Source organism: Oxyura jamaicensis, chromosome 9 (assembly GCF_011077185.1).
Source record: "Oxyura jamaicensis isolate SHBP4307 breed ruddy duck chromosome 9, BPBGC_Ojam_1.0, whole genome shotgun sequence".
In the NCBI taxonomy this organism is placed as follows: domain Eukaryota; kingdom Metazoa; phylum Chordata; class Aves; order Anseriformes; family Anatidae; genus Oxyura; species Oxyura jamaicensis.
The window spans coordinates 24361471-24389427 of record NC_048901.1 but is presented as its reverse complement, the minus strand read 5'-3'; the positions used below and the strand labels follow the sequence as shown (position 1 = coordinate 24389427).

At 50.4% G+C, this 27957-nt stretch overlaps 1 protein-coding gene across 3 annotated transcripts; it reads right to left on the bottom strand.

Annotated features, from left to right (window-relative positions):
- Nucleotides 1–964: 964 nt before the first annotated feature.
- On the bottom strand, nucleotides 965–12912 carry CCNL1 (cyclin L1). Of its 3 annotated transcripts, XM_035334269.1 has the most exons (11): nucleotides 12509–12860; nucleotides 12232–12306; nucleotides 12006–12115; nucleotides 5838–5958; nucleotides 5367–5431; nucleotides 3914–4013; nucleotides 3686–3790; nucleotides 3380–3521; nucleotides 2431–2542; nucleotides 2180–2278; nucleotides 965–1767 (listed from the first exon to the last, which is right to left on the bottom strand). In XM_035334269.1, the coding sequence occupies exons 1-11, from the start codon at nucleotides 12815–12817 to the stop codon at nucleotides 1419–1421; spliced, it is 1587 nt and encodes a 528-aa protein (XP_035190160.1). In that variant the 5' UTR covers nucleotides 12818–12860; the 3' UTR covers nucleotides 965–1418. The 3 variants fall into 3 exon arrangements, 2 of the variants coding, with proteins under 2 accessions (XP_035190160.1, XP_035190161.1); XR_004753142.1 differs by lacking the exons at nucleotides 965–1767; nucleotides 2180–2278; nucleotides 2431–2542; nucleotides 3380–3521 and adding an exon at nucleotides 5134–5147 and having other exon boundaries at nucleotides 3774–3790; nucleotides 12509–12912; XM_035334270.1 differs by lacking the exons at nucleotides 965–1767; nucleotides 2180–2278; nucleotides 2431–2542; ... (1 more) ...; nucleotides 3686–3790; nucleotides 3914–4013 and adding an exon at nucleotides 4064–5147 and having other exon boundaries at nucleotides 12509–12908.
- Between the last annotated feature and the right edge of the window lie 15045 nt (nucleotides 12913–27957).

Genomic DNA, 27957 nt, shown 5'->3' with positions numbered 1-27957 from the left:
ACACAACTTTCTGAAAGCAACAAACAACGTGAAATATAGGCCAAGTTTTTGCAATTAAAAAAAAAAAAAACACAACACAACACAACAGAGGTAACCAAGAGACAGAGAAACACATTTATCTTCTCCAACTTTTTTTTTTTTTTAAAAAAACCTTTCTGAATTTCCAGAGAACACATACAAACAGGGTCTGGCAGGATGTTGGGCAGCTGCTTACGGGAACACGGCAGTTACAGAGCAGCTTTTGCTCAGTCGCTCTCCCCCGTTTTGCTTTTGATGGCTGCAGAACCTTTGCCCAGTGACTGGCACTGGCTCCTGACACCGCCCAGCATGCCGGGCCCTACCCAGTTCCCAGCTCACTCGGCCTTGGGCTTTGCCCTCTCCTGCACTGCCTCTCTGCCACGTCACCCACAGCCACCGAGTTGGGAGAAGCTCTTCAGGAGTCAAGATGTTTTTATGCCGTGTTGTTGCCACACCCAAAGGTCTGCAGGTTGGTGTCTAAAGCTTGTGATGACAGCAGCCGCCTCCTGCCTGTAAGCTTAGCATTTTATTATCTGAGCAGCTGCTGATAGAACCCAAACCTCCTCTCCCTTTCTCCCCTTTATGTTGGGAGACAGACAGGGACACAAAAGCCTCGACTTCTTGTCCTCAAGCATCCTGGCTGGGGCTTGTGAAATCCATCTCCTTCACAGCTTTCCCTCCCCGCCAGCTGCCCAGCCCACCAAGCTTTGCGGAGCTTAGTCCCTGCTCACGTGTTCCTCTTGCTGCATGCATCAGAAGTGCATCCGTCTTCCTGGCTGGCTGTGCTAAGAGGTACACAAACTTCTAGAGCTTTCCACGGTTCCCTCTAAATTTCTCAGTGTTTTGTTTATACCAGAAGCACGTCAATATTTTAAGTGTCCCAGTGATGTCCAACAAAGTGCAAAATTTAACAGAATTCCTTTTAGTAGTCTCAATACATTTGACATCCAGCAGGCAGTAAAAAAAGCCTTATATTTTATTTCTTGTAAAAATCTTTTAACACATGCAGACTAAAACCAGTGTAAGAAAGTATCCACCATCGTTTAAACAAATAACTATACTTAAATATAAGTGTCTGCAATTGACTTGTATAAAAATAAGGTACATTTTGCTTTTGTACAGAAATCCACTCTCCAGTTCTCATAGCGATAAACAATACACAACTCTAATACATACAATTTCACCTGATCATTGTTTTCCATCGATTTGATACTGCTAAGGTATTATGTGCAAAAGTTGGTAACAGTTCCTTTCCCAACAGAAAATGGTCTACGTGTTTTAGAAAAATCAGATATTGGGCTTAAATTAAACAAATCCTAATCGATTCCTTTGTTCTCATGTAAGAGTCCATTTACTGGGTTATATACAGGCTTGGCTAGGACCTAGCGCAGGCTCAAACCTCAGCGCCTGTGTCTGCTGTGTCCTGACCGACTGCTGCTGTGGTGCTTGCCTTTGTGGGATCTCTCAAAGGAGCGGGATCTTTCGCGCCTGTCTCTGTGGTGGCCCCGCTCGTGCCTGTGTTTCTTGGCGACGTCAGAATGATCCCTGGACTTGCTCTGTGAACGTGAACGGGATTTTTTCCTTTTGTGACCGTGTCTGTTTGCGCTCTTCAACTCCTCCCTGCTATGCTTGGCTTTCAGATGTGGCGAGCCGTGGTTGTGATGTCGGCGAGGGCTGCCGCTGTGGCTGCGGGACCTGCTTCTCGATCTTGAGCTGTACGTCCCAGACAGACTCCGCCTGTTGTTGTAGCTTACAGAAAAACATTAACAAGTTAAAACATTGCATTCACGCAGCGGGGAAGGAGAAGTGAGGAGTATGCTTGTTTTTTTGGTTAGAAACTTCCAAGCTACTGGAAGAAATCAGTGCTATTTCTCCAGAATAGATAACTGATGAACGGTGGTGGCATTCCCACAATACACCAATACACCTTTGAGTTGTGCTCCTTTAAAAAAACAGCAACCCAGAAGCCCCAGACCAGAAGGCAGCACCTTTTGCAATTCTTTACCTCTTCATGAAGCTTCCCCTCAATGCCAGCTCTCTTCTTATCCCATAAAATATAACAAAGAACTAATTATGGACAAAAAGACATCCCCGCAAAAAAAAACCAGCCACCCACCCTGTCCCCCCAGAGCGCACACCAACCAACCAACACGCTACTTACTGCCGCCTAGGAGTATGAGATCGAGACCGTGACTTTGTTCTTGACCTGGATCGACTAGCACTTCTGCTGCTTCTGCTTCTCTTGCTTTCTTTCCTCATGCTTTGGGTGGGGGCAGAGAGAAGAGAGAAATAGGGTTACACTTCTGGGATATTCATTACTTCCATTCAGTAACCCAAAGTAGTTCACTGTACTTCACTTGAAGAAACCCTTACAGAAGGCTCCTCTTAACCAGGAAAAGAAATGTCACCTACCCATTGTAAGGGCTCTTCGAAGCTTGCTGCCTTTCTTCTGGCTCTTTCTTAATGGTTTTGGTATTCAAAGGTACCGGACTCTTCTCTTCAGTCTTTACTTCTCTCGGGGAAGCTACAAATTTCAATTCAAGATGAGGCATTTTACCCAGACGTTGTCATGACCGCGTCGTACCTTTTATGTACCCACACCAGTATTTGCGAGAAACGGAAATACGACCTCAAGAGCTACTGCTGGCCTCCCCTTTGAGGACAGAACAGTAAGATGCCGGTGGGTACACCCATGGCAGTTTGAACCAGACTGACCGAACGGGGTGAGAGGCACCCCACGAGGGACACCACTGACCTTCAAGCCAAGCAACAGGCTCACCTGGGACTTGATCCACCAGGGCTCAAACGCTACAAAGTAAAGCCTGCCCTTCCAGCCCACAAATACCCATCTTCTACTGTTATCATGACAGTTGATTTTCAATAGCATAGAAACAATTAAGACCAAAGAGCAAAATCAGATTTTTAAGTCAGTGGTACAAATACAGGAATAAAAAAAAATAAAAGCTTTAGTTCGTAAACCAAATTGAGATACTCCCAGGACAAGGTCATAAGCTCCTCCAGGGCGAGAGGCTGTCACCTGCCCAGCCAAGCACATTGTGAAGCCAATTTATCTTTAGGGACAGAAAACTGATACACTTCAAAACTGTATCTTCCTTTTCATGTAACGACTACTATGTAAGAAATGCACTTAAATCTGGCCTGCTGACAGGAGGACAGGCATGCTCTATGAGACAAACCACAGCTTCCAACAGGACTCATCAGTTTAACACTAAAGTAGAGAAAGCCAAAACCCTGTCAGCAGGTTTCTCCAAGTTCCATTTTTCAAACACACCACTATGCAGGAGTGTACTACTGGTCTCAAATAGTACTATGCAAGTTTCTGTTCAGAGAACAAGCTTACATGGTTTGGATGCAGGTGAAAAGCCACCCAGTGTTGAGAGTGCTGGAGTTCCATCTGGATTTAAACCTTTTGCCTTCAGTTTAGCTTCCTGTAGTGCCATTTTCCTCTTTTCTACTTCTTTATCCAGAAACTCGTAATTGGGCTGTCAAAATAACAAAGTGGTAAGAGACTTTGACAATTCGTATTTTTGTCCCATTTCCCCAAGATACAAGTCCTTTAACCATCTGCCCGGAAACATGACCGGCTTCTGTTGTGTGCTCTCAGCCCCTGAACTGGAAAAAACACACAAATATTTAATGAAGTTACCTTCTTTCTGGTATAGAGCTTAAGAGTTGTTAAGCAGATCTCCTGAATGTCCTCTTCTGTAGTGCCAAAGAGCAAGAACCAGTGAGGGCGGGTAGGCAGTGGAATCTGAAAACAAATTTAAAAACAGGCTTAGAGATTACAGACTACTCTTTGTTTCACTACTGTTTTCTTGAGAACAAGTTACTAGTGATAAAAGCCATAGCAAACCAGAGAAAGATTAATACTTACCTGCAGAGCTCTAGCGGCAAGGTAAATGCAAGCACATGCTATAGTCTCCGGCTGAAAGCGAACAAACACATTTGTCCGAAGGCTGTCATTCATGTAGTTCCTAAAAAAAGGAATTTAGGCAAGGTTGGATCTTAGGTTTACATCCTTTCCTTTAGAGGATAACAGTTCTGGAGACTCAATTGACTTTATTATTTTTTCTCTTATAGTATTAAACACAGTTTTGTTATAATTATTGTATGTGATGTTTACATTTGTTACTTCTGTAAAAGAAGTTTGCTCCATTGCCATTGCTTCTAAACACCAATGCAAGTAATAACAGCTTCTCCCCAGTTACGTCAAGTTGCACCATGAAGTGTCCATAGTTAACAATTTAGCAAGTACTTTTCATCTGTCCGTTTGCTTTAAACACCAACGCTTTCACATTTCAAAGTCAGTATGTTTCAAATTCAAATGCAAGCATGAAAATACAGGATATTTTTAACCTACCATTTTCCAGAGGCTAGATGCGACCTATGAAGTTCACAGAACATCACATTTAAATCCTACGTGTACCTCGATTAACATTAACTTCATCCAGAAAGGGAAGAGTCTGATTTGCTCACTGCACTCAAAATCTTCACATTAGAAAAGGCCCTACAAGTTCACACTGGAACTACTCCACTAAGCTACTTGTCTTCCAGCATGGTGGCACCGCCAAGAAACAGATGCCAAGAGAGATGTTTAAACAGCAGAGACCTCCAGCAATTTCTAAATTTCTGAGCTACAGGGAAGAAACAAACAGCAGTCAGGAATTACTGGCTCTACGGAACAGTGCCCCACATGGATACTAAGTGAACATGCTGCATGCACTGTATTTTTTTTTTAAAAAAAAAAACACAAATGAAAACAAAAACCTTGAGTCTAGCCAAGTGTTAAATTAGCTGAATTCATCTTGGCAGAAAATCTACCCAATGTGTCCACGGGCCCTTGAGATACACTACAGCATACAGTAGCTAGGCAATAAACACATTTAGAGACATTTTTAACAGGTACTTCTAAAAGCAAATATACAAATCCTTTTGACACCCAGACAGAACTAGAAGATGCTGCCCGATGGATATGGACCACTTCAGTGAATCTCGGATGAGAGCTTGCACTGGGTTGGCTGGAGAGAAGGGCAGCCAAACAGGCCATCCCCAGGTCATGGGCTGAGGTGCAGAGGGCAGAGCTCTATGACTTACCATCATGGACTACCCTTTAATTAAAGAGTAGAAAAAAGAACAAAGTTAAATTGAGTTCTCCATTACAGAAGGGAATCAAGCCATGAAAATAGTAAGCAGAAACAAGCTCCAGAGTATTTTAAAAGTGGGTATTTATGTAATAACTTACATCTCATTGCTTTGCATATGGATCATCAGGCTTATTATTTCTGCTACTATTTTCCTGGCTAGGAATAGAACGGAAAACAACTTACCAGGCCGTCTGTACCAGGGTTTGATTACGTTCACATTCTAAGACTTGTAAATACATAACAATGATCTGAGGAAAAAGGGGGAAAAGAGAGACTCAGTTCTAACATATAAGGCAACAGTAAGGAAGTAACTACGTTAACCAAATGGCATTCCTAAACAATGGTGGCTCCTCCTTTGCCCATTATGTACTCTAAGCCCACAGATCACCCCATTGTGTTCAGACAATACTCTGTTTTGCTCCTTTGCTGTGATTTTGAAGAACAGTCACCTTTAACACTTTCCAAGGAAGCAATTTCTACCACAATCAATATGGCCATTAGCTCAAACACTCTTGCAAATACATTCGTGACAGCTATTATGGAATAAATAAGTGAAATCAGATCATTTTTACATCTGTGTTTCTGTCGCACAGCTCACAGGGCTGCATTCAAGGTAGAGTAATATTTACAACGGCATTATTTTTGATAACTCACCTTATGCGGATGCTTGACATGAACACAAAATCCCAACTCCTTCAGTACCCTCCTTTCTGCTTTGATTACTTGATTTTTGGTGTTTATGTAGTTCTGATCAAGTATCAGGGGGCTTGGAGTCCTATAGTTTGCAAGAAATAAAATCAAAACTGTTTTGCATATCCAAAAATAGTGCATCTCTGTTTTCCCTTCCAACCAACTAATGGCAACAGAATCCGGTTTTCAACTCCTGCAAGCAAGTTTAAGCATTAATCTTGTGCTGTCCAAGTTTAGATAAACTAGTTTAGTTTCTGCAATTGACTGCTTCAGATTAGATGGCTAAAACAAGAAAACTTGTCCTACTGTGTCTGCGAACTACGTCGGTCCAGCTGCTGGGACGGAAGGCACCTTTACAATGAAAGATCTCAGGGAGCCTTTTTACTTCTTGATAGTGATGGGGGAAGGAGCGTGATGCAACTACCTCTGCTAGGCAGGACTTCAAAGCAAAAACAAGCTACAAGAGCTTTCTGAGCAGCTTTACTGACATTAAAGTAGCAGGCTCGTGCTTTTCAAACTGCAGTTTCCTATGCACCACAAGGCAGAATTATTCAGATCTTGAGAGGAGACATCCCTGCTACTGCGATGTACGAAAAGCCTGGGAAAGCAACAAATTTAAACTCTAAGGTCTGCCTGTGGCTCTGCGCACTGCATCTATTGATCAGTATTTGCATTTGTAAACCAATCACTCATGTGACAAAGAAAAACTCCTAAGTCTAGCCCTAGCAAATCAACTCCTCATTCCTCCCAAATCCAGGAACTGAGCTCAAGGCATTTTTTAAATTTCAGGTGAAATAACTTGCTGTATGGTTTATGCCGAAGCACCATACCCCAACTCGTTTTCTTTCCTTAGTCTGTGCTGAGGCTTCACCTTCCATCATTCCACATGCTGCACCCAATTCCTCAATGAAAGCTCAGCCGTTGCCCTGTCTGTAACGCCTTACAGAGCGGGACAGTATTTTTGCAACTCGTTACACTCTAATAAACCACAGACAGTTTACACTATGAGCCTAGTCCATTTCAAACACTGGTGACAAATTTGTTTCACATTATCTTGAACAGAAAACAGTAATGCGAAGGAGATCCCAAACCCAGCACCTATTTTATCAGGCAAAACGTTTCACTGCTAAGTTGTCTTTTTGGACCCGATGCACGTTCCACACGTTGATCCCATTTCTTTTCCCTGACAGGTCAGAGCAGAAGGAATGCTCAAAAACCCCTCTGTGTTCCCATCCCAGGAAGAAAGGGTCAGCTGAATCACCAGGCTAACCGGGGGACTCCCCCGCTGCAGTAACTCACAATTTACACTAGGTAAGGTTTCTGCAGTCACCTGGAAGGATGCTCATCACCGTTGGTTAAAAGAAGCTCGAGCTCCCCCCAGCTCTTCCCAAAGGGGAAGAGGAACAACTCCCAGGACACTTGAGATCAACTCCTGCAGCGTCTCGGTGCCAGGAAGGACCATGGCTCAAGTACGAGCCACACTACTTGTCTCAGTGCTCTCTGTCATGTAGAAGTCACTTCTCTCATTCATTCAGAGAGACCTTCATCACAGCAAGTTCACATGGCTTGTGATTACAGGTATTTAAAATACGACCCAGCCAAAATACATAGTTTTCCCCTGAGTAACTGGAGAATAGACTTGAAGTTTAACGTGACTACTTCTCCAGAGAAGTTATGGTGTTATTTTACTCATCAGAAAAAGTCTGAGCATAAAGCTCTGGTAGGAGACTGTTTCAGAGAACCAACTTAAGTTCTTCAAAACAATGAAACTGATTCACTTCCAGCTGCTTTCACCTAACGACACCGAGTTTTAATGAGCATTTCTTCACACAATTGTATCTAGCCATCACCAGCATAACAGGGTCTGCGAGTCATCACTGAGACCAGGAACCTAAGGTCAGGCATCCAGGCTCATCTTAGCTTGTTCGCACCATGCTTCAGAGGCATCCATCTTACACCAAACAGCTCGAGCAGCTAGGATTTAAAATCTAAAGTGAGACAGCACGACCAGGTGGGATCGCTTAACCACCTGCGGCAGGCTCGCTACCTTTCACAGGGCTTTCCATTCTCTGACAGGTATTTAAGAAAGTCATTACCATGAAAACAATAAGCCAGCTACAAGTGCAACAGGACAGACTGTAAGTAAGCCTTACTTCAAGTTTTCACAGTCCTACATGGCAAGAGGATCACTACAAACTGCTCATACACAGCTAAGTGATGGGAAACCTGAAATTAAGAGACATTTGGAAGCGTGCTTCACTCTGTTGTCTTGAGTTACCCTGGGCACCTATGACACACAAGGAAGCCATGAGAAAACCATCCGTTTATCTGAGGGTATTCCCAGAAACAGGACGGGAGTTGTGGCCTGTTATCTACTTACGCAAAATTACAGATCTGCCTGAGGCTTCACTGCACCACATTATGAGCACAAGGGAAGTTCCCCGCTGAAAAAGGTTGGTCAGGCACTGTTGCCATCAACTCCCAAGTGTTGGGACGTGCGGTTATTTACAGGTTGTGGACTTCAGGTATTTCCAAGTGGAAAACTCCTTGGTATTCCTACTCGAAAGGCAGTAGGAGGAACTTTGCTACTGGATTTGCTGCACTTAGTTCTCAGTGCAAGCAGGGATTGTTTTTAGGTCCAGGTAACAGGGCAGAGAAAATTAATTGCTAAGCCCATATATGAAATATAAGCTTCAAGCCCTATATAGCAAAGCAGTGTTACACATGCCTACATTTTCTTACAAACCAGCACTAGTGCTCCAGGCGAGACCTTACACAGAGCACAGTGCCCGTTCTGGTGAGCCCATCCAGTCACAAACCTTCATCTGGATTTAGAGACAGCGCAACAACCCAAAACATAAACGGACCAAAATGCGTTTGCAACAGAATTATAAACATCCTTTTTAAAATCCTTCTGAAACAAGATCTGTGCTCTTGACACAACCACAGCTTCATTAGATGCAATGTTCAAATTGCACGTCTTTGGAACGTCTAATATGTTGGAGGAGAAGTACCCTGCGTGTGGCTTTGTTTGAAGTGCAAAAAGTACTTCTGGGAAGTGCAGCGTAACGTCAGCATCTCATTTCAAAGACCAGACAGATCTCTCTCATGCCAGCCAGTGTGAAAAGCAATCAGGTTCTACGTTTGTCTCCAACACTGTAAATACAAGCACTGTAGATCTGTAGACCAGTTAAGAACGCTACATTTTGTGCATTAATGCAGGCCACTTCAACGTAAGTGTGTAAACCTGACGGCTGCAGCAGAGGTGCAGAACAGCTGAGTAAGCCTCTCAGACCAACGCTTGCAAGGTTACAGATGACAGGAGTCACATTTGGTTGAAGCCTCGTAAGGCCCTTCTGCAGCTTTCAGGCACATTTAAGATAGATAAAATCACTTTAAAACTACATTCTGCATGTTAAACATACGTTGTACTTGGCTCAGAACAGAGACGTTTCAGCACACAGTTTTAAAAGCAGTATTTTTCATAATACGAGCTTTTCTTCATGCACACAAACATTTCACATGCAATACTACATGACATATGCTTGTGAAGGATTCCAGAGAAAACGTGCTTGTCCAAAACACTTCTTTTAAAGCTTTTTCTTATTTCTCAGTATTAGAAATACCACCTAACAGCAACCCAGTTGACTGCAAGACTTACAAAAAGGAAATTCCAATGCAATTCCCATTCTGCAAACACAGACATAAGGGAGCACTTATATCATCATTTATATAAAAAACTTTACAAATGTGAGGCTTCTGTACCTTTGTGAAGGCAGGTTTTACTACGGATTCAAGCTACAGTTATACAGATCCAGAAAGTGGAACCAAGAAACCAAAATTGTTTAAGAAAGCAAGCCCACTCAAACTACTCAACCTTCACGTGTGGGGTTAAGAGCTTCAGTTAACAGAAATACTAAACTAGAAGCAAAAAAAAAAAGTACAGCAGCCTAACTTCATTTCAGTTCTGTGTTGTGTGTGAGAAACTAACTACGGCCTAAGTGTTAGCTTCAGATAAAAGAAGATTAAGCTAGTATTCTAAAAACCTGGACAGCAAAGAAAAAAGCTTATAACAAGATACAGGAGTTCTTCCAAATGGTTCACCAGCGGCCAACCTGTTAGTCCCCCGGTTCCAGTGACCTATTCTCAGAGCACTGGCTTCTCCTTGGGGATTTTCGATACTTCACTCACTGTTGCCATGACGACAGCTTCATCTTTATGTACCACTCCACATCACCCAGGCTTTGGTAAATGTAGCTGGTCGCTGTATAGTCGGTTGCAAGGGAAAAAAGAGTTGAAGTTAATAACGTGTACAGATTGTGATTGTAATCTTGTAAAAAGTACAGAAAAACGTTTACATCCTGCTTGTAAAAAAAGAAAAGCCAGCCTGAATGTCAGACTTCGGCATCTTTAGATTAATTTCATGCAGATTCACTCAGAATCTCAGAGCAACAATACTCATTTCTCCAGAAAATAATGGGTAGAAGTGCACGATTTCTCCCGACATGATGCGTTTTAGACACCATGTAACATGCATAAGTGACATTCTGATTTGGAACAGGCTAGCTGGAAAGATTTAAGTTCACAGGTTAAGTTCAGTTTCTCTGATCCTTTGCATGGCACAAAGAAACGACTTATTTGTATTCTCCTTGCAAAGAAAAGCATTGCATATGATTAATTAACCTTCGACATCTGGATCAAGGCCAAAACATTACGCATCTCTGACCCAGCTTCAATAACCCAATAACCAGACTCCCTTCTCACAACTGTGGTTAAGAAACAATACTACAGAAGTCACCTTCAGTGTAACTTCAAAAAACTCTCTCGGGGCCAACAGCTTCAAAGGAAAAGCAAAAAAAAAAAAAAGCCAACACAACTAAGTTCCTTTCATTGCGTAACACTAGGCCATTCTTCTTGTATCTGAAGCTAACTAGCAGAACTCGAGCACGAGGCAGTAAAAGCCGACATATAGAAGCCACAGAAACACAACCAGAATAAACGTACCAAGAAAACAGCTGGCTTCCCTACGGGATTTCTACTCTACTTTGAGAAGTTAACGCAACTCAGTTTGAGCTCCTGTTAACGATACCGAGCAAGACAAAGTGTGAATTTAAAGATCTAGTTGGAAACACCCACCTCTCTAGAACTGTAATTACCCCGAGTTCTAAGTGATCAGACACTGAAAGTAAAGCTACTTCACAGCTGAAGTCTCCAACCTGTCTGTAACACTGCTGCAGCACGTGCTTAAAGAAATCTTACGTTTAACTGTAACTCCTTCCTTTCAACCATTCCTTGCTCCTTCCAACGCACCGTGTTCGTTTGCTTTCCACATGAGAACATACATCACTTCACACACAAAGCAGCAGCATTAGGCACTTGCAGCTGAGAACAGCTCCACGACTAGAACATACAGATTACCCGGACCTGCACACAGATCAGGTGAGCTCACATTCCCGCTTTACTGACTGACGCAAACACACGGTGCCATAACAAACCTAAGTCTCACTTTTCGCAATTAAAGATGCCTTCAGCTTCCAAGACTCAATTATACATTCCTTGTCGAGGTCGTGTTAAAGCTGTAAACACTGTAGGCCAAACCATACTTTCTTCAGATTCTAAAACCGCTACTTCTAAAAAGTAATACTGCTATCGCTGGCAGAGGTTCAGCTTTCATCTTTTGTTAACTGGTACTTCATTGCCACTATAACCCCTTTTGGCTGGGTACATGCTATCAGAAGAGAAGTATGAGGACTGCCAAACATTGTTAAAACACTAGAGAATACGCAGCAACCCGCTAATTGGCTTGTCATACCTAGCACTACCTTTCAAGAACTACAAGACATCAAAAAAATCAATTAGTGGCGTACCTAAAACTACAACCACGGACCTAAAACTACAACCCATACTCAAAAATCTTGTAGCTAAATAAATAATAAAAGAAGGTCTACCAAACAGTCAAAAGTAACGTTAGAAGAGGTCAGCACTGAGCTGTACTGCCTACATAGCAGCCCACGCGCGCTCCTTTCTCAATTTTAGGTCGTTGAACTTAGCCTGGAAAAATACTGTGAATTGAGAACTGCAGCGCACATTAGTGACAAAAGATGCTGGTGCCAAGAAGGGAACTGCTCTTACCTTTTTGCTCTTAGCTGGCGCAAGTGATGGAACACGTTGATCACATCCCTTATACGCCGAGGCGCCTCTTCGATTTTGGACGCAAGATTGATGCAGGCCATCGCAACAATCTGAAAGGAAGCCCATTTCCACCAGGTTATTCGAGTGCCGATAAAAATTAACGCTAGGTAATTAAGGAGAAGCGTGGCCTGAAGGCCTTCGGGGAGCGGCACAGCGCCGCGCTCACCTCGAAGCTGTGCTTGACGAAGGACTTGGAGTAGAAGAAGCGATGAAACAGCACCTGCCCCGTCGCCATGGCCACCTGCGGAGACGGAGCGGCGGTCGGTCAGTCAGGGAGCCCCTCAGCCCGTCCGTCAGCGAGGCCCTCAGCCCGCCCGGCCGCCATTTTGTGCCGGGCACCCGCCGCCCCCCCCCGCCCCGCCCCGCCGCACCCCAATGGCGGCCCCCTTCCCCCCCCCCCCCCCCCCCCGCCTCGGCCCGGCCCGGCTCAGCCCCCCCCCGACCTGCGGCAGGCGGAGGAGGATGCCGGCCGCCTGGATGAGCTCGCAGCCCAGGATGCGCAGGTCGGTCTCGCACTGCAGGTCCAGGCCGTCCTGCATGGACGGCGTGGGCGACAGGCGCTCCTCGGGGATCAGCGAGTGGTCGATGGTCAGCGACACCTCCGAGTACAGCCGGTCGCCGATCAGGATGCCCGGGGCGGCGGCGGCGGCAGCGGAGGAAGAGGAAGGGGCCGGCGGGGCGGCGGCTGTGGCGACGGCAGGGGCGGCGGAGGAGGCGGCGGGGGGGGCCGGGAGCGCGGCGGCGGAGGCCATGATGGCGGCGCGCGTCCGCACCCGCGGCCGGCCACGCAGAGACTAGCGCGGCCCGGCGCCGTGACGCAGCACCCCGCGGCGCCCGCGCGGGGCACGCCGGGAAAAAAAAGTCCCCCCGCGCGCCGCCCCGCCCCCCCCCCCCCGGCCCCGCCCCGCTGTGGGGGGGGGGGGGGGTCCGAGGGGTCCTGCACCCGCGTCGGTGCTCTGTGAGGAGCTGGTTTGTGCTGCGGGGAATCCGCAGAAATCACCTTAAATAGTGAAATTCTGAAGGGCGAGTCGAGGCAGCCACCTGTCCGCACGGCTTACACCGCAGCGGGCGGGTTGGGACTGGAAGCGGCTGGCCCCGAGGTGCCCCAGCCGAGGGGTTCGGTGCTCCTGAGGGGTGCGGGCAGGGCAACGACCCCGCGGCGGGTGGCGGCACCCGGCTGCTGCGGTGCGGTGCTGCCGTGAGCTGGGCCCCGCGAGTCCCGGCTGAGAACACGCGTTAACCTTCCACGGGTGGGAGTGACCGGGCTGCCGTGGCTGTGCCCAGGATTTGGGTACCCACACACGTACCCCAGAGCTGGGTTCCCACACACGTACCTGTCTGGGAAGCCGCCCAGCCCTCGCTGCCCCCCATGCTGTCACACCCCGGTATCTCACGTCCCCACGGACCCCCGGTGAGGGTCCCCGCGGATTATCGGCCGTGCTGAGCGTGTCGCCAAGCCAGGCCTGGAGGCTTCTGCATCCCATGGTGCTCACTGCGCACCTAGCCCGTCGCACACAGCCCTGTCCCAGCAGGCCGCCATCTGCACCCACTTTTATTTACTAAAAAACGTTATTTCTGCCAGCTGCACCAGAAGGGTAGCTTTTGACTACAGACACGCTGCGTATGAAGCATTTATTTCTAGTTAACAGATTATTGAAGAGCTGGAAACAACCCCCTTCTTAGCACGCTGTTTACTACCGCAGTTGTGTGTGCTGCTTGAGAAACACTTGTGGCAAACACCGAGGGGGGGCAGCTGGGGTGCGCCCTACAAACCCCATCGCTACAGCAGGGGTTTTACAGAGCCCAGCCCCGTTTCCGCAGATGAGCCCCCACAGCTCGACACAGGGGCGGCACAGCCGGGCCCCGGCTCCTCCTGGGGGCAGAGGCGCCGCTTCCTCCCGGCGCTGCCCCCTACCCCGGCCGGGCCGCGGCGGGGGCGGCGGAGGGACACTTTCCGCCGCTCGCGTCACTTCTCGGAACAACCGCGCCGCGCCCGCCTGCCCGTATCCTTCCGCGGCCGCGCGCCCGGCCGGGACTACCCGCCCGCAAGGAGACGCGAACTGCCCGGAAAGCCCCGCCCTCCCGGCGGGCAGCCTCGGAATCTGATTGGCTCCCGCCGTGTGATTGGCAGCTCCCCGTGCCGTCAGCCGGCCGCCATGTTGTGTGCGGGGCAGGGAGCGGCCGCTGTGGGGCCGTGTCCTCGGCTGTCCCCGGCTGTCCCCGCCCGGCTCTGAGGGCAGGCCCGGCCCGGCCCGGCCCCGTATTTCCCACCCAGCACCCCGCTGCAGCCCCCCTCCCGCGGCCGCGGTGCCAGGTCTCTGGCTGACGTGATCCGTCGCCCCGCGCCACCTCCCCGAGCTGCAGCGGGCTGTGGAGCGGGGCAGGAGGCCGCAGCAGTGCTCCCGCGGGGACATCCCAACGAGGAGAGCCCTCAGCCCGCGGGTCCGCTGTTCAATAGCTAACCGCGGCGATTCGGTGCCTCTCTGTGGGCCGTGACAGCCAGGTGTGCTCACCAGCACCGTTGTGCCCTTGTGGGACAGGCTGAGTGCTCTGGAAAGATGTATTTTTTTTTTATTACTATTTTTTCCCTCATAATTACTGAGGAAGAGCAAAGCTGACAGGAACAGAAGGCTCGCAGAGGCACAAGTTTGCCCAAACCCCAGAGAGCAGGGCCAGGTTACCGTATAACAACCCAGCAGAGCCAGAGCAACGCGCTGCTGCCAGGGTTTGTTAACGCCAAAAAACCTGAGGCGGGATGGAACATCTGGGGAGAGACAGACCCCAGAGATAATCAGTGACAAGAGATGGCTGCTGATCACCTGCCAGTCCACACAGCCCAACGTTTGTCTGTAAGCCTTCCTGTTTGTCTGTAAGTTCCCTCCCTGTAGCCATGTACTTGTACAGGCACCAAGAAATAGAAATACAGAGATTCAAAAAGCCCACCACCACTTGTGGACCTGGAAGATCACTGGGCTTTTAGAAACCTCCAGGAGCCCTCTGTGTTGCGTCGCACAGCCAAGAGAAGTCCAGTGAACACACAGCGCTAGTGCTAAGCGTCCCTGCGATGGCAAAAACAATTCACAGACCGCTGAAAGTGTTAGAGATCAAAGGAATAATAAAAAGGGGAGCCGGGGAAAAATAACCGTGGCTGTTTGAGTTCTCTAACCCTCGGATTCTGAAGGTGAGAATATCGGGTTATCAGGTTCCTGGGTATTTGCAGAAGGTGAACAGCTCTTTCCGTTCTCGAAGCAGTTAGCGATACGTGCCAGAAAGTCTGGAAAGAAGGAAAAACGAGAGTCATGCAAGCCGCAGGTGTCACTCATCGCAGTGGAATTTGCCTGCCCCCTTTTTTTTCTTTCCCCTGCTCATGCACACACCCATGGTGTATTGGGTTTTGTTTGCTCCAGTTTCCCAGTTGTGCCTTGGTGGTTTAAAAACCAGAGCGTATTTTCTTCCATTTTGTTTCTTTCCCAGGCTCACTCTGCTCGTACCATTCTTAACAATTCTTGTCTTTTTTTTTTCCTCGTGCAAATCTTTTTTAATTCAGTAGAGTTGAGCAATGTGTCGTCCGCACAGCTGTTGTGCAATTGGAAGCTTTAGCAATGCCAGGAAGTTTTGCTGTAGCATGTTTTTTTTTTTGTTTAAAAAAAGAGCAAAACAGTTGTCAGGAGCTGGTGAGCGGGTACTCGATGTCTCTGGGTAAGGTGGGGTTGCGTCAGTGCCGTGTTTTGTAACACCGTCCACAGGAGGTGAAGTCCCCGTGGGCTCCGTGCTGCAGCACCACACCTAGGCAGCCCGAGCCTGTTCACAAAGCCAATTTAATAACTTTGTGCTTTGGTGCCAGGAACCCGGACCCTGCCGGAAAGCGATGGCGATCAGTAACTGCTGGGTGAATCAGGGACGGGAGTATTACTGAACCTAACTCTGTGCCCTCTGGCCCGGAGCTGTATTTGTGAGCTTTCCTTAAACCCACTGCGTGCAGACAGCTACTGGCACAAAGTGGACACTAACACACCAGCCTTTGGTTTCAGATGTTCCCATGTAAGCAGCTACAATCACAGGCAGCGTTGGCAACGCCGCTCCTCCAGCCCTCACAGCTGTTGTGACGGAGGGACGAGTCCCCAGCTCGTCCAGGCGGGTGGCTGCCTGGGGCTGGGTACAGCGGGGTATCGCAGCTTCCAGGCTGCGGTGCCAGCCTGCTCCCCTTTCTCACTCGAGCTTCACCTCACAACGCTCTTTCCTTCTTCCCTGCTGCCAGCTGTAGAGATCTTGGAAAGACTTTTTTTTAATTTATTTTTTATTTTTAACAAAATATTTTAGGAGACGGGCTTCAGTTCTTCATGTCGAATCTGATGAATTAACCGAGCACCTCGAATCACGTCATCGCAGTGATAAAAAAGTGCTGTCTCTAACCGCTGACTGCACGTGCACTTCCACCGTGGGTTAAATGTGAAAGAGCTTGGCACCACGAGACTTGGCAGTGAGAAACGACACTTCACTCTGTCACATTAAAACTGTAAGAAGAATGGTAGGTACTTACACCGTACACCTGGACTCTAAATTAACAGCTCAGAGAAATAAAGATTATTTGAAATGCTTCCTAGGGGGCGATTTCTTTAAACTCACTCGTTTTGAAAGAGAAAAGAGGAATTCGGGAGCGTAAGTTACATCCTGCAGATCTCACTGTGAATAACGTGGTGTGAAACCGGAAGCGTAATTACGAGCACCGCCTTTTATTTCAGGGCTTCTCCGTTTCACGTTAACTGATTCATGGCCTTCCACTCCCCAAAGCTCTCGTTCTGTTGGTTTCAGCCGCATTCCTCTTGGCGTTACTCATTTCTTGCCAGTGAGGCTACTGCCGGTGACTGGCTTCAGGTCTTTATCAAGAAAAGATTCGGATATCATCCCCGTGTAGAAACAAACCTTTTTTTACTTTCCATGACTCTTATCATCTAGATTATCGAAGTCTGCCGCTGAACTCACAGTTCTTCAAGGCTTACACTCACGCTATATTTCTTGCTTTTTTTTCTCTCCCTAATGCTGCGTTTGTGTAAACGTGCTTTACAGATTTTGTCATCAGGCTGTGCAGCACTGGGGTGCTGGTTTTAGCAGGTGTCTGTCACTCATTTCTTGAGTTGATGGCGAAGGGTCGGGGCGTTAGCCTGGAATAAATCACACTGGGGCCACTAGCACAGAGCGAGCAGGAGCAGGCAGCCGGAGGGGCGGAAAGGAACAGGCTGTGTCCGGACAGGCAGACATCAGCAGGACAGATTTAGCTCTGCCTCACCCAGGAGGATATTTGTCACTCCAGGGACAGGCCTACATTATTTTTAGGGGTTGCGTCACGAGCCCGCAGCTTTAAAGGACAGCGAAGGCAGTATCGGCGTGCCCGGTGAGGGCTTATCCCGTTCTCTCAGAGCAGGGAGCGGTGCGCACGCAGCCCGAGGAATGTGCCAGCACACGGAGACACCGCGTGCTGCTCCGAGTCCACCGCCAGCTGCCGTTGCTCCTGGCTGGGACACCGGCAGCCTGCAGAGCCACATCCTGCACCGGGCTGGCTTCTGAAGCGCTCCCCGGTCGGCGCGCGGGAGCAGCTGCTCCATGGAGAGGATACCTCCTGGCCATCCCTTTAGCCAGGTGGTTCCCCTACGGACAAACGCAGTGGGTACCGAAAGGCCTCGTCTCGTGTAAATACCAAGCCAGTCTCTCACCGCGCTGTCCACTTGCATGTTTGTATTCAGCCAGCTGTATTCAGCTTTTTCCACCTTCAGAGCATTTTGGAGCGTCCAATTAACCTTAAATGAGTTGGTTTACGCTTTTTTTTTCCCCCGTCTTCCTCTAGAAAAAGATTAGAAGAACGAGCAGGTTTATCAGGGCCTTGCCTCTTCACCTCTGCTCCTCCACCAGCGCTGTTTTTCTCTTCCAGCACCTAAGGGAAGTCCCGCTGAGCTCCGCGTCTGTGGCAAACTGCCCACCGATTGCCGCGATGTGTGAAAGCCTGCCCAGCGCCGAGCAGGCAAACAGCACCGCTGGGAGCTTATGTGGGGTGGAAACCGCTGGGGAAAGCACCAACTTCACCCGAAAGATGCCTTTAAGGAGAAAACATTAAACATGCTGCTTGCTGCTCGTGGCCTGGGCTATGGGAGAACTCGTGCTGTAGCTCATGGTCTCAGCACGTGGAAGAGATCTCAGTAACACACCTCGCTGGTGGTTATTAGACAGCCTTCAGTGTCTCCCGTGATGTCAACTGCGAGCACGAGCTGCCTTCCCTTGGCTGCCTGTCCACGCGTCTCTGGGCTTTTGGCGGGGGCTGTGTGCCATCCAGCGGGCTGGCGCCGTGCTGCAGAACAGCAGGAGGTGGTTCCTGCGTCACCAGCAAAGGGAGAGGAAATTACCCTCCAACCCCTGGGCGAGAGCCTGCTTTACCGAGCAGCAATATTAACTACACGGCGATGCCGGCACTGGTAGGGCATTTACACCCCAAGGACCTGCCACGCGCAAGCTGCCTGGCCCCGTAGCGCTGAGAAAGCCACCACACAAACACCGGGCTCGCACCAGGAACCCGAGATGCCGACATCCCAGGCTGTTTCCAGCACCGGTGAATCAGAAACAAGGGAGGGCCTGAAAAGTCGAGCTCTCTGCAATGCTCTCTGCTAAGCTTCAGGTGAAAACCGCGTTGTAGTTACGGAAAAGCTTCCCCGTAGTGCCTTTTACCCAGCAGGAGGCAGCACGTTACCGCAGAAAAAGATCCCAAACTTGGTAACGTTTGTGTCTGACCTCAGGTGAAACCTAAAGTGACCGGAAAATCACAGTTCCACCCATCGCGGCACGAGGCGTTAAATCATCGGCCTTGGGGGTGGGAAGTGAGCAGAGAACCTCAGAAAGGAAACCTTGCATTATTCCCGCATTGGCTGCGAACATCACCATACTCCAAGTGGATTTTAGCAGATTCAAAAGAAAAAACCCATTAATTTAACTTCTTTTTTGACACTGCAGGGAGAAGGGGGGTTGGTCACCCACCCACGCAGAGATGTCCTGCAGAGACGCCTCCAGGTGAGGGCTTCGCAACGCGAACACTGACATCAAACGACAAGAAAGCATCCCTGTTTTACGCGTCCCATGGCCTGTCTCAGAAACTATGGGAAGCCCGTCTATTTTTAGGTTCAAACACAGAAGTATTGCCAGTCGAGTTGGAAGAAAGACTTTCCGACTTTGTTTTGAAGCAGAACAACCCTTGTGCCAGCTCTGCTGCCTCGAAGAGTGCCAGAGTTTTACTCTGGAGTTGTGGTGGGACCAACAGAGGTGATCAGCATAGGTCAGCCGGCCCCTTTTGAGGCTGTTGACATACACCGTTACAAAAATAACTTAAAAAAAAATCACGGCTTACCACTATTATTATTTTTACTGCACTCGATCTCAACAGAAATCACTCAATCAGCTGAAAGGTGCCCGAATGTAACGCAGGTCCCCGGGCAGCTCTGCCTCCCGTGCCCACACCGCGCCAGGAGCAGCAGCGCACAGCCGCAGGTCGGCTCCGTCTCACGGGCTCCTCTCCCCCACGTCTCTGCTCCTTCCCTGCAGAGACCGGAGCCGAGCGAGGCCTCCCCGAGGGCCTTGGCTCCTTTGAAGTAACTCGCTGCGTATTCAAGGCTCCACCACGCAGAGCAGGGCTGGGCCAAAAAAGACCCGCTGCATGCTCTCCTGCTTCCTCCGCGCAGCCGGGGCAGCTCCTGCCGCTGCCTGGGGTGCCCACAAGCACGCTGCTGGGTTTTAGAAAAGCCTCTGTGCCGCCAGAACGGCTGCCCTGGGTCAGGGACAGTGTCCTGCCACGGGCACCCTGCTGCTCCCGTCCCACTGCTGCCATCCCATTGCCGGCATCCTGACGCCGGCATCCCGCTGCTGGATTTTCCAGGAGCCCCAGACCGGAGCAGGCTTCCTTCATCACCACCCCCAGCAAACTAAGGCTGGGACCTGAGGCCTTTGTACTTCTGGGGGGACTTGTCCTGTTGAACACTTGCTGTTCGTGGAGCCCACGTGGAATTTCACCACCCAGAACGCTGCGTGATGAGGGAACCCTGAGCCACCGCCCGGTTCCTGCACCAGCAGACGCACCCCGGTGAGGCTCCCTGTGCTCCCAGGTGCTGCTGACCACTCTGCAGGGCTTTTTTTTTGGTGAAACCTCCCGAACATTTACATCCATCCTAAAGATCCTCCCTGGCAAGCCCGCATGCAGGCAGACATCCGTGCCAGCAGGTTTGCTCCGTCCCCGAGCCAGCGGGTGACCTCTGCTTGCAGCTCAGTCCCCGGTGCTCGCCCTGCTGCTGCCTCCATGAAGCAGGGTCCTGCTTTTAGGTGGGGCTTCAGGTAAGCCCGGCAATCTCAAGTCCATTTCCCGTTGACTATTCATCGGCGAGCCAGCACCAGGAGCTCATTCCCTGCCACGTGCCGGCCCGCATGCGTCGTGCCCCAAAAATCCTTCCCAGTGCCCACCAGGCTCAGCGTGGCGGGCAGGAACCTCCCCGTGGGGCAGCCAAAGTGTGGACGTGCTCTCAGGTGCCTCCTGCTGCCAAACCACCAGGCAACCCTTAATTAAACGGTGGGACTCGTAGTCACAGGACGCTGTGGAGGCCGAGAAGATGGCTGGCTCCCTAACAATTCACCAACACCCTGCTACTGGGAGAAGCACCCAGTGCCGGAGGGCCCTGGGGTATCCGGAGGAGGCAGAGGATGGGGCAGAGAGGGGCCACGCCACCTCTGTCTTCTGCCTTCTCCCCAGGCATCTGCTACTGGTTGCTGTCAGAGGCAGGACGCTGGGCAGCTGGCTCCCATCTGAGACCACTGATCCAGCCCATCCCAGCCCTTCCTATGGCTCACAGGCTGACGGGCTTTAGAGCTGAGTACCGGTCCTGATACGTTACACATGGGCTTTATTCCTCAGTTGGTAATAGTATGTACGACAGGCTGCTGATAAAATCATAATGTGTTCCATCATCCTTCCCCACCCCCATCGCATTGCCCTTGTCAAAGACAATCAGAGCAGCGGGAGGCTGCCAGCGAGAAAGTGAATTGCTGTGAATGTGGAGAGCTAATAGAGAGCAGAGAGGGAAGCCCGAAAGCAGAACCCGGCTTTTTGAAGAGGCCACTGTTTTTCACATGCATTCTCATTAGTGATTAAACGGGCCAGGATACGGCCAGATGTGATGCACTCAACACAGCTGAAACAGTTTGCAAAAACAGTTCTGAGTGCTCAGCTTCTATTCAATTTGCTGCTTTTTGTTTGGCCAAAAAAAGTATCTGGAGGGCTGCAAGGTGTTTACCAAGCTATTGATGAACTCCGGCTGGAATAACTTTGCACAGGACAAACGTTTCTCCCCAGCCAACATTTACTGTCTCCTTTTTTCCCTGCCTGCAAACCAGCCGTTCTGCCGGGAAGCAGAAACAACAGCAAGTGGCCAGTGGTGTATTAGGCAAAGTGACCCATTTCTGGTAACTTAGCCCCTGAGATTACGAGGCACGGTCGAGGTGGTTCAGTGGTCTCCCAGCAGTTTCTCCTGCACACCTTCGCTTTTAGCCCCCAGGTGACTTTGGCTGATGGAGCGAGATGAAACTAGGGTCCCACGGCCCCTTCCTTCTTCCATGTAGCAGGAAGGTAGGTGCTCCCCACCCCTTTGTCATCGCCCCGTGAAGCATCCCGGGGCTCAAACCTTGGTATAAACCACCCAGCCGTGCCCTTGGTGGTGCTCAGTGAGCTCTGCTGAGGTCTCTGGGCTCACCTTCGCTTTTTGGTGGGCAGGACAGCCACAGGTCCTCAGCCAAGGAACGCCACCAAGGAACACGGCCGTACCCACGTGCGAGGGGACTTGCCACCAGGACTGGTGTCTGCTGCCCTCAGCCACAAACCAGGGGTGCTGTGAGGCTCCTCCGTGTCCCTGTTAGCCCAGCTGATAGCAATCTGAACCGGCTGGGCTCGATTTCCCTGGAGACATATCGTGCTGGATCCGAATCTGCAAGGCATATGGCAAAAACACAATGAAACAGATACTGCACGGCCCCCGGCAGGGAGCCAGCGGAGCAGGCACAGTCCCGTGCACACATGGGATATGTTTGGAAAGCGCCTTTGATTCCTTGTGGTGTGGGTTTTAGTCGATGCTTTAAAGACGTACCTCGTAGGTGTCAGTGGACAACGTGCTTCCTCCTCTCCCGATCCCAGTGCTGGTCCCGGTGGCTTGCTGCCGGGGCGGTGGGATGAGGGGTCCCGGTGAGCCAGGTGCGTCAGCTAAGCACGGATAGGGTGGAAGCGGCCCCGGGTTTTGTTTATTTCTGAACTTCTGTTCCGTTTTAGAGTCACTTCCCTTCAAAACAAAGAACAACCATGGTGGATTGCTGAGGGGCAGTGTGAGGACAGGGAGATGAGATGGCGGAAGGTCCAGCGAAGTCGAGAGGCCAGAGAACAGAACCAGGGCCACGCAGGCTGGGACACCTCCACGATCAGCACACGATGCCGCAGAGCACAGCGAACGCACGGCCACTCGCTGCTGGCACCGGGGCCGCGGTGGCCGGGGCTCAGAGCTCAGCACGGCCATTGGAAACCTGGCGGTGGCTTCTCGGTGTCAAAACTCAAGCACAGGCATGGGCAGCTGGAAAAACATACTCTGCTGTTGCCTAAACACCACCTGCACTGAAGCAAAGGGTTTTCACACTTACGTTCTTCAAAGGAAAAACAACAGCACTTGCCACGAATGTTTTCCCTTGGGCTCGAAGTCCCAAACTGCAACCAAAGGTCTTTGGTTACAGATCTGTGTTGTGCCGTGTGACACACGGCCTCCTACCGCTGCTTGCTCCTAAATAAAGAGCCGCTCCGTCGAGTGCGTGTTTGCACCCCCTTACAAGAGTTACCTGGGTATGTAAAGTTTGTCCATCACAAAAAATAAAAAATAACCACTGTAAAAACAAAGAACCCTCTTACGGACACACATATTTTCCACGCATAACTGCCAGTAACAAGAAAAGGGTTTGTTGTTTTTTTTTTTTTGCTCCCACCCTGCAGGCACTCAGTCCCTTCTGTTGCTGTGCCCTTTCAATGATCTGCACCCACGCTCTGGACAGCGAAATCAGGGAGGGGGCAGCTCCCCCCGGGATGAACACAGATGGCAGTGCCACCAGCTCCCCGACCACCTCAGGGGTGAGTTTTTCCTGGCTCTGTGCAGACCCAGATCCGTAGACCTGCACCTGAAGCTTGTCAGCACTCAATGGATGCTCTGGGGTCTGAGGGCGCTGGGGCTCGGCCACGCAGCCCGGGGCAGGGGGCTCGGCCCGGTGAGCCCAGCGCGAGGCAGGGCCACCACGGTGCCCTGCGGGGCTGTCACCGCGATCACCAGCACGGGCGAGGTTTCCACACCGAAGTCAGCGTGGCCTTGGATGGTTCCCAGGAGGGTAATTTTTTAAACTGTCTTGAAAGGAAGCTGGATACGCTTGTTACTGGCAACAAAAGGCATTGTTTGGTTTGTAAAGACCCCTCAGATTCTAATTTCCTCATGCTTTGTCTACAAGACATACAGAACTCTTATGTCTAGTTTGATTTCCCTGCTGAGGAAGAGCCAGAAGAAGTGGAGGGCAGAGACCAGCAGGCAAAACTTGGCCCTTGAACAATAGCTATTGCTTAAACAAAACAGAACTTCTGTCCTAAAAATGTCAAGTGATTTCAGTATGTATTAAAAGTTGCAGCTAATTAAACTCCAGGATTACCTTTCAGATGCTTTGTATCCACAGCAGACGGGCAGAGCACTTATACCAGAGTATCCACGCTTACGGAAGCAAATAAACCTAACCCCTGAGGTGCCCTGAGGTTGTGTGAGACCCCTCAGGGCTCCCTGGGACTGGGGGCATCCCCTGGTGGGACTGGGACCAGCACCAGGACAGAGGCATCCTCAAGCACAAAACCTGCTTATCTCCTGCTTATCTCTACCCTGGGCTGGCGGTGCTGCTTCGGGGTGGACGTGTCCCCGGCGGGTCGCTGAGCCACGGCGATGCTTGGGGCTGGTGGAGGCAAGAGGCAGCCCGGACCTCGTCCCAGCAGGGTAGGAATTGTTTCTGTTTCGGCAGCTGGTGCTGGAGGTCCTGTTATCATGGTGCTTGGAGGAGGCTTCGAAGTTAAGACCAAGGCAGCGATCGTGGTAAAACTGTGGCCCTATTAGAGTTAATGGGAGGTTTGTGTCTGACCTTGCTGGGGCCAAGGGTTTTAGCCATGCAGGGTTAGTCATCGGCATCAATATGAGCTAGATGAGTTGTTGACAATAGGCAGGCAAGGTTTTTCCTGTGGGATCAGAAAACCTGGAAAATCCGGGAGTGAAAAATAAAGTCCAGCTTGTTCCACTTATACCCGCAGCGCCTGCGGTGCCTGTGTGCAACACCTAAGCATTTATCACCTGTTTTATTCTGTTCCTGTCAAACGCGTTGGAGAACTCTTTGTTTGAGGAGGCAGGGGAGGAATCGTAGGGTAAACTTTCCTTGGAAAACTTCCCAGAAGCGGGCTCAGCTCTCATAAACAAGCCCTGGGAAGGCAGCTTCGGAGTACAACCCATGGCTCACATTTCTAGGAAACGAAGCCGAGCAGGGCGGCGGGCGTGGAAGCGCGGGGCCTTGGAGCACAGGGCCCGGGGAGGCTCCGGCCCGGCCGGCACCCACTTGGGCCGGCTGCGGGTGGGAATATGCCCACCTGGGAGCACAGCAAATGTCCCGGCCTTCTGCGGTTCATTTTCAAGCTCAGTCAGTTCGGCCCTGGGGAGGAAAGAAGGATTTAACAGGAGGGTTCGTGGGGAACGCTGCCATCGGCTGGCTGTGGTGCTGAGCTCATGCTGCTGGGACAGAACCGTGACAGAGCCGTGACCAGAAAGTGACCAAAAGCTGCCGTTTTCAAACTGCCCAGGAAGAAGCAGCAGGATTTTTCAGAAAATATTGGAAAAAATACAATTGAAAGGAAGCACTATTTGCTTATGAACAACAGAAAAATAGTTAAATACCACGCATTGTCATACACACCCTGTGTCATGGAGCTACCTTGGTGGACACCAAGTCTCTCACGGAAAAGTGGAGTATTTCCTTAGACTAAAATGCTCAAATGAGCCAGTGTTTGCAAGAAGTACGTTTTCTAGAGAAACTACGCTCATCTGTAAAACTGGGTTCCAGCCTGGGAACTGCTGGGATTTGGGAGCATCCAGATCCGGCGTCGGGTCTGGTTTCCCCAGGGATGCTGGGCTGGGATCCTGCCCCGGTCTGTTCCTGGCCAGAAAAGGGCCCCAAGGTGCTGGTGTGGGCTGGGAGCTCTCCCCGCTGGTGGCTGCGGCTCCCGGGGACATCTCATGGCCATGCTGGGGGCAGTGCCACCGCCAGGCCCCACCGCCAGGCCCCACCGCCAGCCTGCCCTCGGTGGGTCAGGAGCGAGCGTGGTGCTGGCTGCGCCTGGCGGTTTTAGCATCCCGTACAGCCAAGGGCTTGGAAAGTATTTGCTGCACCTCTCTCCACAAGACGAAGGCTGTTTTCCTTCACCAAACACTTCCTGAATAACGGCGTCCTTCAGCAAAGGTTAATTCACCCAGCAGCGGAGTGAGAATGACATCTTTTGTGCGGAGCGTTGCGCAAGGCAGCAGGCGAGCGGTTTCCTGGAAGAGAGGCGCAGCGATGCTGTGCTGGGCCCTGCAGCCAGAGAGGGACCTCGCAGCCCGCACCGGGGCACTGGGACGCTGCCCTCGTCCCCTGCGGGCAGCGGCGGCTCCAGCAAGGAGCAAACAAACCGGGACAACGCAGCGGGAACCGCCGGAGTGTGCCCTGGTTGGAGGGCAGCGGCTGTTCAGATTTAGAAAGTTTCAGTACATGTCATTTCGAACAGAACCAGTAACAGCTATTTCTGTATTGGTTCAAGAAGAAATCTTGCAACAGTGGGATCTTTATTTTTTATTTTTTACTTATTATTTTTAAATCTCCTTGCTCTCATCATAACTAGATTGATGATTTCTGTGTTTCTCCTTTTAGGAGGATGACTAGAATAAGTTGCCAGCTGAATTTCTCTTTTATTTTATTCCAAGTTTTAATTTAAGACAGGAGAAGTGTGGCTAAGCTTCTTATTTTATGTAATTATTTCTTGGCACAAAACCCAGGGTCTCTAACAGCACAGCTATGCATTCCATATTGTTTCAATCACGCTGAGATTGAGAGGAAGGACGTAAGGGACGGATGACAGCGAAGTGCTGATGACAACGCTCCGAGGCAGCAGGTGAAGCAGCCACAGCCTTGTCCCGTATCGCAGTTTCATGCTCATACACAGGAATCACTCAGCAGTGCTCTGGATTCTCAGTCGTGGTCTGTGCGACGGTGATCAGGTGCCTTAAATTGATGCGTAGGTGGCAGCCTGAAATGTGGCATCAAGATGAGGAACTGCAGCCCATCTCGTCTATGGATCTTTTTGTTGGCCAGCCTGTTATGCCCCTGAGCTCCACTTCTGTCCAGATCCCTCTGCAAGGCTTTCCACACTCAGCAGAGTCCACAACTCCTCCCAGTTTGGTATCATCAACAAATTTGCTCAAAACACCTTCTAATTCTACATCCAAATTGTTTATAAAAACATACATCCAAAACATTTATAAAAACAGAGGACTGGCCCTAAAATGGAGCCCCGAGGAACCCCACTGGTGACCATCCACCAGCCCGATGCAGCCCCATTTACCACAACCCTTTGAGCCCTGCCTGTCAGCCAATTATTCTCCCATCGTGTGATGTTTTTCTTTACCTTTATGCTGGACATTTTGTCCAGTAGGATCCTAGGGGAAGCTGTGTCGAAAGCTTTACTGAAACCCATCAGCTGGTTTCCCTTGATGGACTAGGGTGAACTGTCGGTGACTAGCTTTAACAGAGCTGTTCCAATCACTCTGCGGCATTTCGTGATCCAGCACTCATCTCCACCTTGTAGCTGTTACAGGAATTTTCAGGAACTGGACCTGAGCATCTCCCCAGAGAGCCGAGACGCTCGGGGGGTCTGGAGCTGGTTGAGGCACCGCAGGGGCAGCACGCAACAGTTTTCTCCTTCCCCTCCAACACCACCAGCGGTGATGCAGATTGATTGCTTAGATCCACAAACCTGGGCTGGCTTTGAAGCCCTCCCTGATTTCCCACCACCTAGGAATGCTTCCCTGGCTGCTCTGGTCCCAGTCGTGTGCGGTATGATGTGCCACGGACAATGGGAGTGTTGGAAATAACACCCTCTCCTCACGCCAGCCTCGCCGACCCCCCGGGACACAGGTGCCAAGGCAGCTGCTCAGCGCACCTGGACACGGCGCTGGAGCAGGGCCAGGACGCGCTGCAGTCAGCAGGGCTGGAGGTGGCTCCAGCCTCGGTTCCAGGAGGAACCGGCTCACAGGAGGACTGGGAACCTTCCAGCAAAACAAAATCAACTTACACGAACTCTCAGCAGTCGATAAAGGAGTGTGAGAGCATCAGGAAGGATTTGCTGGTTTTGTTTCAGTCTCTGCGGATTTGGGGAACACGTGGAGAGCTGGATGAGAAAGGAGCTGGGTGCTGGCGGGGGCTCCTGGGCTGAATGGTTGGTGCTCAACAGCAGCATCAGGAGTAAGGGTGGGCAGCATGGTGGCATCAGGCAGATCTGTCGTCCCTGACACCGGAAAGCCCCTTTTGCAGCCTGGTCTCCTCGGATCACATTGCCCCAACCAGCTTCGAGCTTGTTTGCTTTTATTTCCCACCCTCCGCTCCCCGCACCGTGCCCACGTCTCTCCCAGTGACCACATTAGAGCTCCTGATGGGGATCGCGGCTGAGCAGCAACAGCTCACATGAAAGCAGGAGGGCTGCGATGTGCAGGACGGTGCAGAAATCGGGCTGTGAATT